Source organism: Zonotrichia albicollis, chromosome 1 (genome assembly GCF_047830755.1).
Source record: "Zonotrichia albicollis isolate bZonAlb1 chromosome 1, bZonAlb1.hap1, whole genome shotgun sequence".
Taxonomy (NCBI): Eukaryota; Metazoa; Chordata; class Aves; order Passeriformes; family Passerellidae; genus Zonotrichia; species Zonotrichia albicollis.
In genome coordinates this window covers 94343805-94364299 of record NC_133819.1, presented here as the reverse complement: position 1 = coordinate 94364299, position 20495 = coordinate 94343805, and the positions used below count along the sequence as shown (strand labels likewise).

General features: G+C 42.6%; 2 protein-coding genes across 6 annotated transcripts in view; both read left to right on the top strand.

Annotated features, from left to right (window-relative positions):
* Window positions 1-17002, top strand: part of PARD6G (par-6 family cell polarity regulator gamma) — a 65508-nt gene extending 48506 nt beyond the window's left edge. The window contains exon 3 of the mRNA XM_074547316.1: window positions 14244-17002. Coding sequence (XP_074403417.1) covers window positions 14244-15103 — 860 coding nt within the window. The 3' untranslated portion in view covers window positions 15104-17002. The remainder of the gene's footprint in view (window positions 1-14243) is intronic.
* An 892-nt stretch (window positions 17003-17894) lies between these two features.
* The window catches only part of LOC102064851 (biogenesis of lysosome-related organelles complex 1 subunit 4), a 34681-nt gene continuing 32080 nt past the window's right edge, over window positions 17895-20495 (top strand). For all 5 annotated transcript variants that reach the window (XM_074547356.1, XM_074547352.1, XM_074547345.1 and 2 more), the window contains exons 1-3: window positions 17895-18239; window positions 18545-18616; window positions 19821-19922. In XM_074547356.1, coding sequence (XP_074403457.1) covers window positions 17910-18239; window positions 18545-18616; window positions 19821-19922 — 504 coding nt within the window. In that variant the 5' untranslated portion in view covers window positions 17895-17909. The remainder of the gene's footprint in view (window positions 18240-18544; window positions 18617-19820; window positions 19923-20495) is intronic.

The window sequence follows — 20495 nt, the reverse complement described above, 5'->3', positions numbered from 1 at the left end:
TTGACTGATCTGACAGGAGAGGCATAAAACCAAACAGGACAGTGGTGCTTTCCCAGGAGAAATATGTGTTACAAATGAGATTCTCCCTTCTACTGGCTGGCTTTTTGATCTCTGTGATGCTTAGCTGGTCTTGAATGCTTCACCACTCTTTTACTATACTTCAGGTAGTCTTAGTATCAGGATTTTACAATTTTTTTTTTCCACAGACAAGCAGGTAATTCATAGCCACAGCCCTTTTATTTCTTAAACTTTCAGTACTGTATCTGTGTACTAAAAAGTGGAGAGTAAGAGTTCAAGTGGATTCCTTTCAACTAACATATCATTTGATTTGCCACGGTCGAAGACCTGACTTGTGTGAAATGAGCTGATACAGACAATGGCAAGATGAGCTGTCTTGTGCAGAGTTTTAGCGTGGTGTTGTGGTTGTTAAATTGCATCCATGCAGAAGGAAAAGCTGGAGCTGAGCAGATAAATACAGTCTGCCTGGGTTTGGAGGAAAAAGAGCCCAGAAAAAAAAATTCTACTTCTCTGTTTTATTTTATTTTTTTCTCACTGCAGCTCCCTGAATTAATGTGGTGTTAGCTGCTAAGCTAAGGACAGGTGTCCTTAACTTTGGAACTTGTTCAACCTGTCTCTGATGTTCTCTATCTGTCCTTCGGCATGGGAGGAAGCTCTGGGATCTTCCTGGCGTCTACAGGAGGTGCCCTGCACTGATGCTTGTACAGAACAAAAAGATGCCATGCTTTGGTTCTTGGCCACCTTAAAACACGTCCATAACACTTAAGATAAGCACAAAGAAAACTTCCTTAACCTTGAGACTGAGTTGTTGGTTCTTAATGTTGATCTCTACACTGCAGCTGCAAAACTTTCTCAAGCTGGTGAACTGTAAATAAGATGTTCCATCAGCTTGCGTGTTATTAAAATACAGCACAACTTAGTGCTGAGTGTATGTATTCCCCCCCACCAAGAGCACCTTAGCAAAAAAGCATTTATATATCACAACTACGTCTTGTTTTGTTTTATATAGTTATTTGTCTTCACTTTTCATGTCCTTGGAATGCTTTTCTTCTGAAGATAGAACACATCATTGAATAAATATTCTTGTCTTGGTCACCATTTGGCTCCTGTTGTGGGAATTTAGTATGCATTTAGTAATGCTGCCTGATCTTATTATTAAAGATCTTGCCAATTCCTAATGCTGTCTAGCAATTTAAGTGAGGTGAGGAAAGACAGAAAAGGGACACTAGGCTTTTGTCTAAAGAAAGCAGAAGGGGTTTTTAATTCCTTCTTGTTCCATATGGGAGGTGAAGATGTGATCTGGCTGCTCACGGTAGAGCCCCTGTGGGACTGAAGGTGGAGAAAAGTCTCAGAAGCAGACACAAGAAGTGGTGAGCCAAGGTTACTGGTAGCAGTTCACTGTCTGTGGGCTGGGACACAGTTGTGTCCAAGCTTGTCAGCTCAACCGGCACTTGCCTTTTGTATGGAGAGGATGCTTCTGTTGAAAGCATTCTTGGAAACAAACTATGCAGTGTAATGAAAATAAGTCCTAACATACCTCATCTGTTCTTTCCTGCCTTTGAACCCCATAAATCCCTCCTCTTTCCTTTAAAGCTGCTGGGCTTTGCGTAACCTCTGATGTATTCTCCAGGTTTTTAGTTTAACCATTTTAATGGGAGCTTAGTCTCCCATGAACAGTAAACTTTTATTTTTAGCATTTCAGGATTCACAGATGAAAAGGACTTTATGTAATCAGTTCTCTTGTGTGGGATGCTTTTCTTTAAGGTGTCTTTTCTGGAACTTAAAATGGTAGTAAATCAGGAGGAGCAATTCCACACTAAGGAGCTGTACAGCAGTAGTCTGGCCACAGCTTAATTTTCCAGCTGCAGTAAAATTCATGTCCTAACATAGTTTGTGCACTTAGAGCACAGATTAGGCTGTGAAAACTGTAGGTTCTGGTAGGTGTCTGCCCCTACCCCCCAACAATCAACAGGCAAATGTGGTGATGACTCAGTGTTATTATCTCTTGTGTAACAGGAAAACTGAGATCATTAAGGGAATTCCCAGTGGCATGAATACTGGGTGTACCCGTGGCATTGGGAACCTCCGTTCATTGTGGCAGGAGATTGTTAGCAACAGACATGAGGGCTGAACTTGAGTAGTGCCTGTGTTTAGCATCTCTGGAGCAGCCCTGCCAGTCAAACCATGAGCAGAAGTGCCATCACTTACTTGTGCTACTGGCAGAGTTATGCTTTCATTTAAAAAAAACTTGTTTGGGTAGAAGCTGTACGTCTGTATTTCTGTGTTTGATGTAACTTTGCTGGTGAAATACATGGAGTAACTGGTGCTCCCAGGAGACATGTCAATGCTCACATCTGCCAACACTGATACTCATTAAGGAGGCAAAATGTTTGCATGAGGCCTGAATTTTATTTAGTAAATAAAGTTTTCTTACATTTGAGCCAGTAAATGTCAGCTTCACTTGCCATGTCTCATGTTTTGTTCTGATATTGTGGAACCTGATCTAATTTTTTAATTTCTGAATAATCACTTCCCTTGTTTGTATCATGTGCTCATAGGAAGAAGCACTTTTTTAAAGGAAAAAGTGCACCAGCCACGAGCTTGCCACACTCACATAATGATAGAGCATCTCAAAAGTGGGAAGAAAGAAGCCAGGTTTTAAACAGTGTAAACATAGGTGGTGTACTTGGGTGTACTTGGGATTTTTTTTCCTCCTGTTTGTTTTTTCAGAGTTGCAGATCAGTGCTTAATGTTCTAGGAGAAGAGAAACTTCACAGTCCAGTTAGTGGTCATCTGTGGGATAAGCCCCTCAAGTATGCAGGTGCTGTGAGTGTCAGCAGATCTTGGGGAGTCTCCTCAGGGGGAAAGTTTGCCCAAGCTGCAGCCTTTAATTACTTTGTGTACCTAATTGGGTATGGAGCCATAGCCAGTGATGGAGAAAGAAATACAGCATTAAAAAAATGTTACAGAAATCACTTAGCCAGTAACTCTACACAGCTGATCCTTCTGCCTGAATCACCATGATCCTTTAAGCTGCTTCTAAGAAAAACATGCACTTTACTGACAGAACTGGGTATGAGAGTTAAGGGCGTCCTGCTTTCTAATGATGGTTGGGAAAGGTTTTTGCTAATCTAACATTAAAAGTAACAAGTTGATTTTGTTTTAAGCAGTGGAAGCCATGATTCTTGTATGTTAGTCAAGGCTTCATTTCTGTTTTGAGGATGGGGGATGGGGGCATAGCTGTAACCCTCTTGCTTCATGGTGTTAAGGCAGCAAAGGAAACAAGGAGGTGACATGCTGCTGAAGCCCAGGTAAGGGCCACCATAGCAGCAGGGCTTATGGGAGCCACACAGAAATGTGCCATGTATGTGAACAAGTGTGAAGACCACAGGGATTATGATAATTATCACACTGAGAGCCTGAGAGATCAAGTTTTTTTTGGGGAGTTTTTTTTGTTTGCTTTTCTTTAAATATCTACTGTTGTACTGGGGGGAAAAAAAGTATTGGGGAGCCTCTCCCTCCACCAAGGTGGCCAGCTTGTCCTTGCCTCTGTAGGGAGGGTGTACGTGGGGCAAAGAGAGGCAGCCCTCCTTGGATTGACATTTTTTTCCTTAGCTTGTGGCAGGACCTCAGGGTACCCCAGTAGCAGTGTTCAGCTGGGGGTGGCTGTGCACTGGGGATGGGGTTGACATTTTGTTTCCCAAGTGGGAATTTCTTCCCAGCCTCTCTCTGTAGAGCAGATCGGCTCTGCACTGCCTAGCATGCAGCTTCTGGAGGAGCGACTGAGTTCTAGAGAAAAGTCTCCTTTGCTTCGGGCCTCATGATCATTCAGGAAAATTCTGACTTTGCATGCTTCAGGCAGCTTTTACTGCTTTGCAGCCTGTCCTCAGGAAAGAGGGCTTCCTGGCTTTTGCTTGTTTATAACTGGGAAGAAGATGATTTCCATTTGCAAGGTGAGCAGCCATGTCCTCTGGAGGGGTAATAGTGGTGCCAGCCTGGGGAAGTGTTACAGATGCAGTTTGAATTGTAATAGACTGGGCCCTTGACCTTGCTTCTCCTCTGTCTGCATTAGAAAACCAAACACTAAATATTTTTATATTGTGGGTGTCTGCAACTTTTCTGCTTTGCACCAGCAGCACTTTGAAGTGATCCTCCCTTGTCCCCCACCACCTGAGGAGCCCACGATTTTGCTTCACTTGCTGATGCTCCTTTCCAGCACCATCATCTCCATGCGGGACGCACGGGGTTGTGCTGGCCGGACTCCTTGGTGTGGATGGATGATGGCTGGCTCAGACCTGCTCCTGCCAGGGCTCCGTGCCGCTCCTCCTCCTCCTCCTGCCCGCGGGCCTGCTCCTGCCTGCCCCGGCCTGCTGCAGCCTGGGCCCCGGGGGGCTGGAAAACGTGTCTCTGCAGGGGCAGCGCCGCCTGTTCCTGCCCCGCTGGAGCACAGGAGATAAGCTGTCTAGGATTCCCACAGTCCCAGCAGCCGGGAGGGCATCCCGGTGCATCCGGGAGGCCGCAGGTGGAGGCAGGAGCCTGCCAGTGCCGTAGGGCCCGGGCCATCCGGGGCAGCGGCTGCGTGGAGCTGATGAGACGGTGCAGCTGTCGGGGCTGGCCGCGGCCGCTGTTTGTCTTGTGACTAACCTGACTGCAGCCAGCGAAGTTTGGGAGACTCCCAGAGGTCGTGGCTTGAAAGACAAGTGTTGTAATTAATTTCTTATGCCACGCTTGTTTTGAAGCCTTTTTAATTCCATGATAAGAGGCAGAATCTGGACTTCATTTACAATCCACTGGGTTGGAGGCAGGAACCAGAAAAGTGCTTTGAGAAGTACTGCAAATGTTTTTCTCTCCCTCCCCTCCTTTGCAGGATGTATGTGACATTATCACACCACAACAGTGAAGCTATAAAAACATTGTTGTGTCCTTTTTTTTTTGAAGAGACAAAACACAACCTTAGAAAAAATTTTGACTGCATAAAACCACATCTTTCTCTGAGAAAATCTGGTAGCAACTTCAGAACACTCCAGGATAAAGTGTGTGGAAGAGATTGATTTTGAGACTTATATTTCTTTGAGAGTTATATTTTCATTAAATATGAACTTCTCCACAGTTCAGTGACTTTTTTAAAAAATTATTTTTACTGGGAATTTTGAAGAATAAGTGAAAAGGCACTTCCTAGCTTGCCTGCCTGAACTAGCTTGGGATGAATAAGGTGTTACTCAGCAAAAGAATGCATGAGAAAGAATTACTTCAGAACAGAAAACAGTCTTTTTGGTAGTATCCTTGTTTGTCACAGATTTAATGTTTGTAGCCTTTGAGTGTCTCTCTTGCCACCTTTGAATAAGTGCTTCCAGTTCTGGGATATCTGTTCCTTCCAAAAAGGAAAACTGCTTGCATGCTACAGAAACATGATTAGCAGGTAGCTGAGCACGGGGCAATAAAATAATCTTGATCGCTATCAGTTTTGCTTTTAGCTATGGAGGGAGGATCACCCTAGAGTGGAGAGGAGGAGAGCACCTGGCAGAGAAGTGGCATAAGTGGCAGGCAGTAGCAGACGGCAGTGTGAAGTACCACACTGGCTTCAGTTCCCTCGGGTGAGCCACAAGCTCTGTTAGCTGGGTAATAGAGATCCTGCCTTCCTCACCTCTGTTGGCTGTTGAAATGATCTTTGATGCTGATCAAGTTACCTCTGAACAGAGAGAAAGGCTGTGTTTTAATGTTTTCATCTGTAGGATGATGGTTTTGATCAGATTCAGTATTGCAGCCCTTAAAAATAATTTCTTTTCACCTCTGCCTGTGTAAATAGTCTCGTCATGTACATACACCACCTTTAATTTATACTGCTTGATGTTGTGCTGCTTTTTCAAGCCACATTTGAAGCTTCTCCTGAGACTAGTATGAGACAAAAATTTTGTTTCTTTTCAGAGGTATAAAATTCGTATTCTGAATTCATGTGATCCTGAGGTGAATTTATTTTTATTACTTTTGGTTTTTCCAAATATTGCAGCTATGAAAAATAGAATTATATTCTCCTGAATTTGCTCTTTGGCGCAATCTGTAAGCATTTCATGCCTTGCACGCTTTAGACTTTTTCAAGAAGTAATATTTTTTACTACCAATTGGGAAACTGTTGTATTCAATATTCACTTGATAAAATTTACCACTTTTTGTGTCATTAATGAGATTTTTATTGTATCTGCACTGGCTAATAAGTTATTGCAGTTTCATCTCTCATTTTGTTTTGCATAGCACATACACATTTTCTGTTGGAAAAAGTGATTCCTTTAGTGCCTGTTTGAGGGAACAAATGGTGCTCCCCTCAGTTGTCTGATCTGATTGAATAGGATGGTGTTTGCAGGGGAAAATGGAGTGGCTGAAGTAGAATAATTAAAGGTTGCTTTTTAATAACTTTAAATCTTAAATGATAACTCGCTGAATAGATTGCTTGAAATTATCGGTTGTGGAGGGTGGTTTTGAGTGTGATTTTTTTGCTCCCCAAACATCTTTGAATAGGATTGATAGGCCTCCCATTTTGGTGCCATCAGCTGAATGAATACAGTTGTTGATGGTTGCTGAGAGTTGTTGGATACATGGTGCAGGCCTGCAGGAGAGCTGCCTACAGGTGATGCTCTGCATGCATCACCGATCCAGTACTGCTGCTGGGTGTCCTCACTGCTGACTGTCCTGGGAAGCCAGCTCAGCATCAAAACCTCCCTGGGGCAGCACCTGTGACCTGGCACGAACATCATAATGATGGGTATCTGAGAAGTGCAGCAGAAACATGACTCCTCCCAACTTCTGACAGATCTCCTGCAGGAAGTGGGAAAGAGTAACCAATACTTTAAAAAAAACTGGCATTGAAGTCAAAGCTTTAACCCCACAATTTTCTAGTGCTGCAATAACGTAGTCTTGGCATAATGTGGTTTGTGGAAAGCAGCAATGGGAGAAAAGCTGTTGTTTCTGGCATGTTTTAGGATAGAAGAGAAGTCACATATCAAACTTAGAGGAAGAAAATCCTTAAAATTCTAGTAATCACTATCTGCACATCCACTGTAAAATTTGGAGTCCTGTAGTTGGCTTATGGGTCAGTTTGGAAAGCTGGGTTTTGATATTTCTGAGGACAAGGATAACTTTGAGAGGCACATGTCTGGATGGTTACTTATATTTGGTAGCACCCATCTCTTCCAAAGGCCTCACTTCTTTCATGGGACGAACTTGCAGGTCATGCTTCTGCTCTGTCCGGTTTATCTCGGCTGTTTGAGGGGCCTGGAAGGCCCGGGGGTGGCCTTGGGGCAGCCCGCGTGTCGAAGGACGAGAAGAGGCTTCAGTTCTTCTTTCTGGTTTTATGTTTATTAATTGTTTATCTAAAAGATGTTCTTTCAGCCGAACAAAGATCTGCTCAGCAGTCAGCCATGGGCACACTGTGCCGTCCCACGGACCGCCACGTATCTTTATACCCCTTGCTACGTATACAATATTTATCATTTTTCCCCAATACCATCTATTGTTATAACTCGGTGTGCTCTTAGTAATAACCAATCCAAAGGTGCCACCGTGGCCAAAGAAGATGGAGGAGAGGAGGAAGAAGAAGGAGGGCAGGACACACCCCAATTCCTCCATCTTACTCCTCTAAACCCCCCTGTACATAAATCCTAAACCCTGTTTCTCACCCTCTAATTAGCTAATCTTTCCACCCTTCACCCCGGTGAGGCCCTCTTATCTTCATAAAGGTGTCGTCTCCCGTGTAGGGTCAAAGTCCTGCCACCAGACACTTCTGGCAACATTCCAGGACTCCCGGGCCCCCCAAGGGTGATCTTGGGGGCCCTGCATCCCAGGACTCAAATCCTGAGATCCCACACTGCTCCACTGAAGCAGGGCTGGGAGTCAAAAGCAAGGGCTTCCTGCTGGGAAAGGAAGAGATTCAGCAAGGGAACAGTGGCCTCTGATGACAAGAATTGAGAAGTGCAGGAGGCCACGCCAGCAGCACAGGCTAAAATCCCAAGGAATTGATGGTCTCCATCCTCAAGGCAACCAGCTTAAAAATGTTTCTTATCCATGTCTGACACTGTAAAGAGACAGATTAATGAAATGCTAGTTTTGACTGCTGTAACACGCTAAACCAAAGAACAAAATAACATTTACCTTCTTGAGAGAAGGTAGGATATTTCAAGTTTATAAATATGTTGGAAGTAGAGATACATTTGTATTATACACCTGTGTTAGGTTTTAATCCTAACCTACTAATGAACGCTTACTAAGTAGGAAGGCAAATTTATCTCTCTAGTGCTGATTCTGCAGTTTATTAGGCATAGTTCCTGCTTCAAAAGTCCTGTTGAATGTTAATGATAAACTATAACATTTAGGTGGTCTTCTAAATGTTGATGAGATCGTGTCCAGTTTCTTCTGATACAGTTATACGAGGGGAGAGAGGGAGTGAGTATCTATGTGTGGGTCTGTATATGTGTGGGATACATTACTTGATTTTTGACAGAATAGCAGCTACAACTTCTTTATCTACAGAGTGGTTTTTTTTGTTTGGTTCACCCAGAGGTGGCTGGCAGCAGTATGGCTATTTTTTTTAAATATTCCTGCAACACATACAATGCAATGTTAGCATTCAGATAACCTTCTTTTTCCTGCCATTAAATACTCCTTGATGAGCAGTATTGGCACTGGTCCTGCCCCCAAGTCATAGTTCATTTTGTATCTGTTTCCTCTTAAATCCCTTTGCATGCAGTCAGCCTTACAGGTCATAAATGAGAGACTGCCAGCTTATTTGCTGTCTGATTGCTTTCACAAATGCTTCTGGTGTTGATCTTTCTGAGAAAATAGAAAGTGATTGCAGTTTCTGTCCAACATGGACAGTGTTTTGTAGCCAGGACACAGAAAGGTAGAAGGGTTAAAAATGACACGTTCCCTTGAAGTGGCTTTATGACTGCTGCTAATTTGAATGCTCAGTAATAGAGATCTGTTGGATGGAGGGGTTACCCTTCACTATTAATGACTCATTGGCCTCCTTCCCAAGCTGCCTGAAGTGCTGCTCTCCCTAGTGGAAGTAATTTTGTCTTTGAAGTACTTTCCAGGGCTGTCAACTAACGTTCCACAGTTCCCAGAGGAAATAATAAGCCATGAGTGCATGTACACTGAAAATGTAGAGTCTGAAACTAAACTGTTCCTATAGGAGCCTGGCAGTCTGCTTCTCCGTGGAATTCAGCTTGTTTATACAATCTTATCTGGCTAAGCTTTGGTATTTTATCTGGCAGGCAGTTCCTATGAAAAGCAGCTGTCCAAGCAGTGGGAGTGGTGCTCCTGGTGGTTTTTTCAGGTCTATAATTTCTTGTTTCATGTAAATTACAGAAATACAATACTCTCTTGGCTACAACCAAATGCTCTAAGCAGTTTTCTTAGCCTTATAAATAGCCCTTCAGTATGCTCTGCTGTTATGTCCTATATGACTTATCGATAGGATTTGTGATGCCCACTAGAAAGATGTAAGGTATTCTGTAAAGCCACAGGATGACTACAGAATTGTTAGAAGAGCAAAGTTATAGATTTTACAGGTATTTTTTTAACCATGACCATCACTGTTGTCAAGCAAATGAGCACAGTCTCCATCTCTGCATGAAGAGATCTGTACATGTATCTGCTCTAACAGAAAGGTCCCTATGGGTAAGGAGGTAATTTTAAACAACCCCAAAAACTCCTCACTGACCAAACACATAGTAACAGAAAAGACTCAGTCAAAATACTTTAGATTTAGTGTAACTCATTAATAGAGAAAATGTTTCTTCAAATGTACTGAAAAAGGAAGCTTTTGGGGGAAAGAGCGGCTACTCAGTGCCTACAGAGGTGTTTGAGGTATGTTTGGTGTAGCTTTGGCTTGCAGATTCAAGTAAGAGAGAGAAAAGGTCACGAGTTCTTCTCCAACTCTGGTAAATTATGTTCCTCATCTCTTTTTACAGGAACAGTATTTTCAGTCAAAAGCAAATTATGGGCACAAGTAAAATTCAGTCCAAGTCTGTTAAAGTTTAGTGATTATCCAGGATTATCCATCCAGTTCGTAGTACATCTTATCTGAAAGCACTGCATCTTGTAGATTAAAATGATTCATATAATCTGGTGTGTTCTAAGAAATGAGGATCATGTTCAAGACCCAAAAGACTAATTCTCCCTCTGTCACCTGTATGTATGGAAGTAACATTTAAGTCTGGCCTCCTTTGAGACATAAGAAAATATGAGTCCCTGTAAGATTCAGTGCTTTAAGCATTGTTCAGATGTGCCATTTGATGCCACTTCTCACGCTAATGTACATGCAAACTTCTATAGACCCCTTCTGTTCTGCAGAAGGGGAATTTGATATGGCAACAAATGAAAAATGAGCTCTGTCTGGTTCCATATGGTACATTCTGGTCTTGCCTGAGACCTGGCATCAAGCACAGTCCATTTCTTTAGCTGAAGCAGCATTCCTGCTTGCAATCCTGTATGGTGAGAAACTCAAAACCTAACAAGTTGCTGACCTTCATTAAAAGAGTGTCATCATAAATTATGTACTGATACAGTTCCCATTTCAGCCTGACACATGGCACCTGAGCAGTTTAGTACTGGTCACCTTTTTGTGACCACCCCACAGCTGATAAAAGTAAATTATGTTGGCTGAGGTCTCCCAGTTCCCTTGTGAAGAAGGAAATTTTATTTTCATTTTGGTAGGGATTGATGACTTTCTGCTGCCACAGCAACAGCTAATTATGTTAAACTTCAGTTTACATACTTTGCTTTATTCCTGCAGCAAGAGTATGATTCTAAATAACATTGAGGGTGTAGCTGTTTAGTTCTACAGGATTGTTTTGTTTGGTTTTACTAATTTTTTTATTTTAAGGTGATGTCTCAAGTGAATGTAACCGCTAGAGAGTGGGTTATCTTGAATTCAAGTAATGTAATATTCCCTGTATTTCAAAGAGCATGTATTCTGAACTGCAGATTTTTTTCTAGAAAATAAAGTTAGTATTTTTTTCTTTAAAACTCTTCAAATTAGCTCTCATTTCTCCAACCTGTAATATCTTTTAACAGTTTTTTACCTGTTACAATTCGATTTCATTTTCCTCATATAGAACCCCATTTATAGTCAGAGTTGGAAACTACTGCTTGGCCACTGTTTTAAAAACAAAAACTCTGGTCATCAGCAGGACATGGATCTCATTTTTTAACATGGTCCAGCCCTGTAATACTAAATCCTAGAACAGTCAGTGGTCCCACAGTGAAGGTAACCTGCATCACTTGTAATGTAATCTCTACTCATGCCTGGTTTGTGTTTGGAGGAAAAAGTTAGCATTTTTGTGGTGAGATGGGCTTTTTGTTATTAAAGGGGGTGGTTGTTTTGAAGCTGTTCAGAGGTTAGGAATGCTGGCAATCATCTGGGGAGACTGATTAGTGGGCTGAGCACAGGTGAGGAGGTCACAAGCACAAAACAATCACTTCTTTTGTGCCAGTGCCCTGCAGTGGTTCAGCTCAAGGGAGATGCCTCAAAAATTACTTATGTGTGTTAGGAGGTACATAATACAAGTCATACTTCTGTGACTTTGCTACTTTATTATCACAAAGTTGCATCTTGTGAGAATTAACTCTCTAGGTTGTTGTTAATTTAAGGGAAAGAAAACAGTTTTGTCAACAAATATTCTCACATGAATTATTTGATAAAACTTTTGCAAGTTTGCCTTAAACTAATTAAGTATTAATATTCTTACAGAGAGAGAGAGGGATGTAACAGCTACCTGCATGCTTCCAGGGGATAGATGGCTAACCAGGGCATGTGTTTCATTTTACCTACAGTGCAATGAACTGTACTGACCTGCCTAATTTTCTGAGTCTTTAAGGAATGGAGTTTTTGTTTTAAGCTTTTTTGCCAGTACTCCTAGAGACAGTCTAAAATGCATAAACCCATGTGTAATTTTAATTGGCATCTTAAACTGAAAATTTTGTGATAAAGATTCTCTTGGACCTTAAGGCAGAGCAGTACTGTTCTACAGCACTGTATTTCAAGTAAGGAAGGAACCTGGATTCTAGATCTGAAGCCCCAAGTTGTTTTCATAGGACTGTCACAGAAATTTATCAGTGAATTGTGGGGGTGAGCTGGGCACAGTGTTGGAGACTGTGGTGATGAAAGATATCTCTTGTACACCCATACTTTTCAAGTACAAATATTTGTTGTGAACCTTTGGAATCATCCATCAGAAGTAGCTGAATGTAGATGGTGTTCTTGTTGAGAGAAGAGGAATAATACCTGGCTTTGGCAGCAGTAATTGGCTACTGTACTCAAAAGAGCAGTCACTGCACTGACTGTTCACCAGGTGAACTTGAGAAGGTGCCATCTCTCTACAGTCACTGTTTTGGCTGTGAATACCCTTCCAGAAACCAGTTGGGAGCTTCTTGTGTTTGGGTGATTGTAAGGACTTCCAATCCTGTGCCTCACTGGTGTAAATAACACAACAGGGCATGTGCAGCTGGTACAGCTCTGAACATCCTGGGAAGAGAGAGAAGAGGTGAATGTGGAGTTAAACACAACAGATTTGTCCAAGGAATATCTTCATTTCACAGAAATATTTTCTTCAGGATGACCTTCCAGATGCCTTGTGATGTCCTCAGGGTTACTATAGCCAGTGAAAATAAGTTATAGGAAAATGCAGAAATAATCTTTCTGAAGTCTTTAAATTAATTTTTTCCAGCCCAAAGGACTAGGTAGGATCACTGCATAACTTAAACAGGAAGCGACCACCTCTGGAGCCCACCTAATCTAACACCCTGCTCTGAGGAAGGTCAGTTAGGTCAGGTTGCTACTGACCACTTTTTTTTAGTGTCCTTTAATTAGTATAATTAATGCCACTTAACTGAAATCTTTCAATAATACATCTTGAAAGTGGACTTGAAAATGAAACCTTGCAAGACATAAAAATGCAATTATAAGATTGTTTTTACTAACCCCCTTTTCTCTCCTCCAACCTTTATCAGGTATTGTCTTACTCTTTCAAACATTGATTTGTCAGAAAAGCAATTTTCTTAGTGGCAGTTCTGAAATTGTACTTTGTATGGTACTGCTTGTCTTCAACAGGAGAATAAACTGCAAGTCTGTTTGTTTATCTGAAAAGTATGCTTTAACTCCTGGTGAAATAACTTTCCAGCTAGTGCATGGTTCATGTCTAAAATATGCACAGTATTTTTTTTATTGTGAGATGCGGTGATGCAATTTGTACACCAGCAACTTCATGATTTAAGTATTTTTATGCAAAGCACAAAATGAACTTCCTACGTGGAATAACTTAGTTTACTTGGATGAATTAAAGGTGATCACTTTTCACGTGCCCTTGAGATAACTGCTACAGAGATTGAAATATTTAAACAATTCCTTAAACTACAGATCCCAGAAAGGCAGAAAGATTCCTGTGAATCTTGCTCTCAAGGCAGGAGCGTGGGTGTGAATCCATGTCCATTCTGTGATCCTTAGCATACATACTAAGCAGAGGAGTTTCCTTCCACCTGCTTCTCTTTCTGCCAGGCTGCTTGCTTACACACTACCTTTTGTTAAATGTCACTTTTAGCACTTTTTATTGCTGTCAAGTTCAGCTGAACTGAAGTAAAATATTCCAGAGAGTAAAGTGATGTAGCAAGAGATGCATATTAACAAAACTCCCTTAACTAGAAAAGCCTAGACTGAAAACATATCTAACTACTCTCTTGCACTCTTGCTTTCATGTTTGTACCTAAGGTTAAGGCACTGTATTGGGTATCAAAACATTCCCCAATTCAGACTTTTAGGTTAGGAATGCATATATGCTCCTTACCCACTTGAGAGGTATGTGTAAGATTACAGTCCAGCTCCAAAAATACAGTCTCACATCCAAGATGGTGTATCAGGCTTGCAGCAAGAAACTGCTTTCTGTGCAGCTGACAAGAGCTGAGAATCAGAAGTCTCTTTTCTCCAAAACATGGAAGAAGTATGGGGACTTATTGTAAATAATTAATTCATTCTGAGTGTTGTGCTGATTGACATAAAGTGAAACAAAGATTAGAGTAAATGGAAGAATTAATTTGCTTTTTCCCATATTAGTATTATTTTTTCGTATTATTATTATTTCCATATTGCTATTAGTGCCTTCACTGAACCAACTGGAGGAAGAAAATGGCCTGCAGATTGAATTATTCTGTTTGATACATTGGTACTGTTTCTCTTTCAGATGAAGTGGACTACAGCAATTTCGGGACCAATACACTGTCAAGGAAGAAGAAGGCTCTGGTGACACTGCGCAATGACAACCTCCGCCGGCGTCCCCACATCAACATTAGCATGCCTCACGATTTTAGACCGGTGTCTTCCATAATTGATGTGGACATTCTCCCCGAAACACACAGGAGAGTGAGGCTGTATCGACACGGGTGTGAGAAACCCTTGGGGTTTTACATTCGCGACGGCACCAGTGTAAGGGTGACTCCTCACGGACTGGAAAAAGTTCCTGGTATCTTCATCTCCCGTATGGTTCCCGGTGGCTTGGCAGAGAGCACGGGCTTGCTGGCCGTGAATGACGAAGTCCTGGAAGTCAATGGCATTGAAGTAGCAGGAAAGACTCTTGACCAGGTCACAGACATGATGATCGCCAACAGCCATAATCTCATTATCACGGTCAAGCCAGCAAACCAGAGGAACAATATTATTCGGAGCAGTAGGATGTCTGGTAGCTCTGGCCAGTCCACAGACAGCACTGCGAGTCACCATAGCTTGCCTACACCCCACGTGCTGCAGAACTTCCACCCTGATGAAATGGAGAGTGACGAAGAGGCTGACATTGTCATCGAGGGTGGTCTGGAGCCACAACACATTCCTAAACTGCACAGCCTTACTTCCAGTAGCCTCTCTCGAATCAATGGCAGCAGCCTTAGCCACAGACTTCAAAGGGACCTGGTGCTCAACAACAGCTCTGGCCGAGAAAGCAACGGCAACCTCCACAAATTACTCAGTTCCTTAAAAACTGATCCCCGACACAGTCTGGTTATCCCTAGAGGAGGTATCGAGGAGGACGGAACAGTGATTACACTTTAGTAGCAATTTCTGCAATTGTCCTTACAGTCTTAAGTGCCAATTGGGACAATCAACTCGTGCAACACGTGCACGAAACAGGGAGCTAACATTCACAGACCTCACGGTTGCAGAAAATTGTTGCTTTCTAGGAAACGTGGCATCTGGAGTTAGACATAAAACTGTCATGCACTGCAAAATTTGTCAGGAGAAAGCCAGAGTGCAAAACCTGGTTTATGTTCCAGCCCTGAAGCGAGAACACAAATTTGTTTTAGTTGGTATAAACCTAAGCAGTCTTACAGGCTACCCATAGCACTGTTATATACTTGGGTTTGAAAGCATGGGTAGATGTAGTTATACATGCATATATATGAATTAGATTTTAATAGTAACAGGCATGTCTATTTGAAGTGGAATCTGGTTTTCTTCTAATACCAGCTAAGGAGAGAGTACTTCTTAATAGCTATACCGTTGTCTTCTGTTACATACAGCCAGCCCTTCTGCCGACTTGTTTACACCGTCTTTTCAGCGTTATGTCTAATCCAGACGAGCTCTGTAAAAGCAGCCGTTTCCTATTCCGGTGGCAGCAGCGTTGGGGAGACGCTGCAGACCCATTTTCCAAAGGAAACGATGGAAATCCATATCCATGTAAAGCCGCGCCTTGCCCGCGGCCCGAGGGGCGGCGCCGGCTGTGGCCGCGGCTGCCGGGCCATGGGCGCCACCTGCCGGCCGGCGGGGGCAGCGCCGCTGCCGCCTTGTATTCTCTTACCATATTTATTAGATGATACCTCCTTTTTTTGATTTGTTTGGTTTTTTTCCCCCCTTCCCGCATCATCTCTGTTTTTTCAAAATCATTGTTCATGTGAGTTTTTAGGCGTGCAAGCCTCAGAGCTGACACAGGTCCTTGCTATACCTTTGGGGCAATCCTTGACAAGAGATTGCCCTGCGAAGGGGAGAGGTGCTGACTGACTCTCAAGCCTAACTTAGAATAATTCTGTTATTTTTGGACTCCTCCAGTAATAAAGCTTAATGTCTACACAGGACTTCTAGAAGGTTAAAATATACTGGATATATGTGAAGGTCAGACACTTTTGCTGGGTGGCCAGGTGGCTAGTGAGTGACCAGTGACTGTTGAGTCAGTACCTGTCTGCTTCTGGAAACACCATGAGTTTTACGAAAGTGGTCTAATCTAAAATATTTTGTTATATCTTGATCAGTGTAAGGAACAAAATATAAATGTTTTAAAATGTATTTTTCTACTTTTAGCTTGTGTCATTTGCTCTTTGTTTTTAACTTTGTAGTACATGAAAGCTTTTTTTATATGGTGGAATAGACATTTCTTAAATATTTTATGAATATGAAAATTCAGGAGTCTTGGTTTGGAAAAATTACATTCCGTTTTGGAATCTGTAATGGCTGGAAAAAAAGGATGTGTGGACTAATTAATTGTCACTAATTTAGAATACCTGTGGAACAACCAGTCTTCTGCTCATGGTTAAATATCTTTGGGACATTGAACTTAGTTTATTTCTTTTAGATTTGCTTTAAGAGTTTATTTTAAAAGTCTTTCACTTACTCTAATTAAAACTTTCTAGGTATCAAAGCAGCTATAGAGCTGTACATATTTTTCCCAGCACAGTAAGAATAGAACACTGATCCTGTTCGTCTCAAAACTGTGTTTGTACTTTACCAAAGGTTTTCATTAAAAAAAATAAATCTAATTATTGGTGCAGTAAAACAAATGAATAGCTGGATATGCTTCAGTCAATCAGACCATCTTATCTGGAAAAATTTGTTACACTTTAAATAAGACTACTTTTATGAATAAGTGGATTTGTCTGGCTGAAGTTACTCCTTTTACCTTAGTTAACTGATGAAAATGTTGACCTTGTCTGCAATAAAATGTTCACTGTCTTACTTGTATTCTGTATTTTCTCCCTGTGCCTCAAGCATTTTATGTGGAAGTATCTCGCCTCTCTATGAAAACAAGGTATCCAGTTTGGGTGGCTCTTCAACTATGCAACTATTTTAGTGCAGTATCTTTTCTCAGTGCTCCTCACAGCCTCTCGGCCCTCCTCACAGCATGGCCAGCTGCAGACCTCTAGGCTTTGATTCTGGCTCCATGGAAATTCTGGCTCCATGGAAAGAGGCCAGGATACCTCTGATGGCCACTCTGCACCCCTTTGCCCGCAGCCTGCTGGCTCTCGCTGTCCACGGAAAGCGTTCCAGTACCATCTATCCAAGCTTTCCACCCCATTCATCGCAGGAGAGAGGAAGCATAAGTTGTTTCACACACATGTACAAATTACAAACAGAACAGCCAGCTGTTGATGTGTCAACCTTGGATCCAAAAAGTAACTTGGATCTAAAAAACAACTTTTAAGGCTTGCAAATATTTTGTGCAGCATCGTCGTGGGGAAAATAAACAAGCACACACACACAAGCCAGCTTCTATTTTGAGTGCCCCGTAGCCGCAAGCGGCGCTATGTTGTACACTCACAGTGAGCACCCTTCCCAACTCACGCCGTAATGAGAAGAATCTGCCTGGAAGAGCGGCTGAGCCGCTCGGGTTTCGCGGGCCGGGGCCCCCTCGGGTGTGGGACTGAGCTGCCGAAGGGGGCTCTGAGGGAGGGCTGAGGGAGCAGCGGTAAGCCAGCCCTCGCTAAAGGCCACATCCTCCACAAACGCTCCTGCAGACGGAGCCCCGCTCTTGTCCCAGCGCCAGGCAGGGGCGGCTCAGAGGCGGCGGAGCCTGAGTTTCCTCCAGTCAAGCGCGATTCCCAGCCCAGGCACCGGCCATAGGCTCGCTCCGCATGTACGTACGCTCCGTATGCAGCGCCGGAGCGCGGGGGCCGGGCCGCCCCCGCCCCGCCTGCCGGCAGCGCGGCTGCGCCGGCCCGCCCGGTCATGTGAGGGGCGGCGCATCACGGTGGGAGCGGGAGGTGGGATGGCGGCGGCTGCCGGCGCTGGTGACCGGACTGGAGCCGAGCTGCCGGACGCCTGCCCCGGCGCGGATAGCGGGAACGTGTCCCAGAGCCAAAGCAGGGCCTCCGGCCTCGGGGAGGCGGAGGACGAGGATGTCTCGGAGGCGTCGCTCAGCGCCACCGCCGCCGCCTACTCCGCGTACCTGCTCGCCGACCGCAGCCTCTTCAGCGAGCAGGTGGGCGAGGGCCGGGCCGGGGGCTCCCGCACAGCTCCCGGCTCAGGGAAGGGCTGTCATGGGTGCCATGGGAGCGCAGCCCTCTGGAGCTGGACACGCTCCTGGGCTGGGGCTGTGCAGCACAGGACGTAGCGGGGGTCGCGTCCCTTGCGCTGAACGAAGCCGAGAGAGGGAAAAGCCTGTGGGATTCCTGTGGGACTCGCTGTAGTCTGACCGATGTGGTCTAGTTTGTGAGGCTGGCCAGGGATTTGTGAATGTGTGCCTGTGTATGTTTTCAAGCGCTTTAAGTGACCTCTGTTTTGCAGATAGAAAGCTTAGACAAGAGTCTAGAAGACTTACTGACCAGGGTGGATGAATTTGTAGGAATGCTGGATATGGTACGTATAAGTTGGATGTGGTTGTGTTTTCAAAGTCAGATTAAACACGGTTGAATTGGTGTTTGTAAGTAAGACACAGAGAGAAAAAAAGCCTTTAGTCTATGCATGTTCCAGAATGAAAACACATTTGATAATTAGATGATTTATTTTGGTAATCAGGTAACTCATGGATGAAAACTACCAAGCTTTCATGTCAGAGCAAATTGTGTCCATATAGCTATATAATCATAGAATCATATAGAACTTAGTAGGGAAAAGACCTCTAAAATCATCAAATACAACCATTAACCCAGCACTGCCATATTCACCCCTAAACCATGTCCCAAATTGCCACATCTTTTAAATACCTTCGCCACTTCCCTGGGCAGCCTAAATACCTTCACCACTTCCCTTGTCAGGCTTAAATGCTTGACAACCCTTTCAGTGAAGAAATTTTTTCTAACTGGATATTTGTGTAGTTGTATTTGTATTCTTGTTTAAAAGAACAGTATGATATTCTGCTTATTCTTGGAAATACACAAAGACATCCTTTGTTGGGTTTATAATGAAAGTATCTAATCCAAGTTGCCAAGCCTCCAAAGCTAGATTTGTCTTTAGGGGACCCTCCTTTCAGAAAGGCAGCTTTGTTTTCACTTTTCTCATGGGGTTAGATGGGTGAACTGAATGGAAAGTTCCTGTAAGCTGGCACTGGTAGGTAGGCTGCCTTTTAAAGTGTAGCACATATGGTTTTCCTGCACAATTCTGTGGTAGGTTTGAGGTTTTTTTAATACCAGTAAGCTAAAATTTTTGTGGCCTCACTTTTGTAACAAACCTGAGGAAAAATACAGGTGGTAAAATTTAAGACAAAATTTTAGCTTAGTATGTTTCTTTCTTTAGTGTGTCTTAGAAAATGTTCCATCTCACTTCAGAAGAGATTGTATTAGCCTACTTTTAATATAAGTATAAAGCTAAATATTAGTCTCTGCAAAATACATTTTGTTCAGCATTTGAAGAAGAAACTATACAAAAAGTTGTGTAGTGTACTGATTTTAATGCACTATAGTGTATTGAATTTAATCTAGTGTTTTTATACTAATTTATTCCAGTATTTTTAAACTCTTAATTGTAGGCTGTTGATTGGAGCACATTTCTAGTTTCCAGAATAAAATCTACTAAATATTTAGTTTCATTCATTGATTTTTGTATTATTTCTTTGCATTCTTAGATTAGAAGTGATTCCTCTCAAGTTGTCAATGAAAGTATACCTGAAATTTACACAAAAGCTACAGAAATGAGGCAGATATATAGGAAGATTGACAAACTAGAGGTATGTATTTGCTGTCTTCTAGATGCATTTTGTTTGCTAACAAAAGGAAAAATCAATGTCTGCATATTTGTGTGTTTATGTGCACACATGTGGAGTGAGCTCAGGTGAGTTGTGCTCTCCATGTCTATGCTGGGTTCAGTACTTCAGGGTTAATAAAGAGAACTACATTTATGAAGAATTTCTGGGGATTGTGGGAATTCCAGGTGTGTTTTAGATCTTTTTGTAATGTATTAAAAAAAAACCAAATTGTTCGTTGACTGTTTAAAGCAAGGCAGTTTTTTGTGTTAGCTTTCAAAGTTTCAGAAACAAATAGACTGAGAGATCTCTTGATCCCTAATAAAACTTCAAGACTGTGTTTCAGATCCTTGGTTTTTCTTTTGGTGGTAGAAAGGCAGGTAGGTGTCTAGATTCTGAAAAATCCAAATTAGTTATTTGAAAGGTAAATTGGAAAAGGAGGATTATTTTATTAGATTTAAACTGGTTTTCAGCCTTTTAAGTATCTCAAGTAATTTCTAGCATTAAAATGGACTTATAGGCAGAAGGGAAATTGAGCATGAAGTTTTTGATGACTCA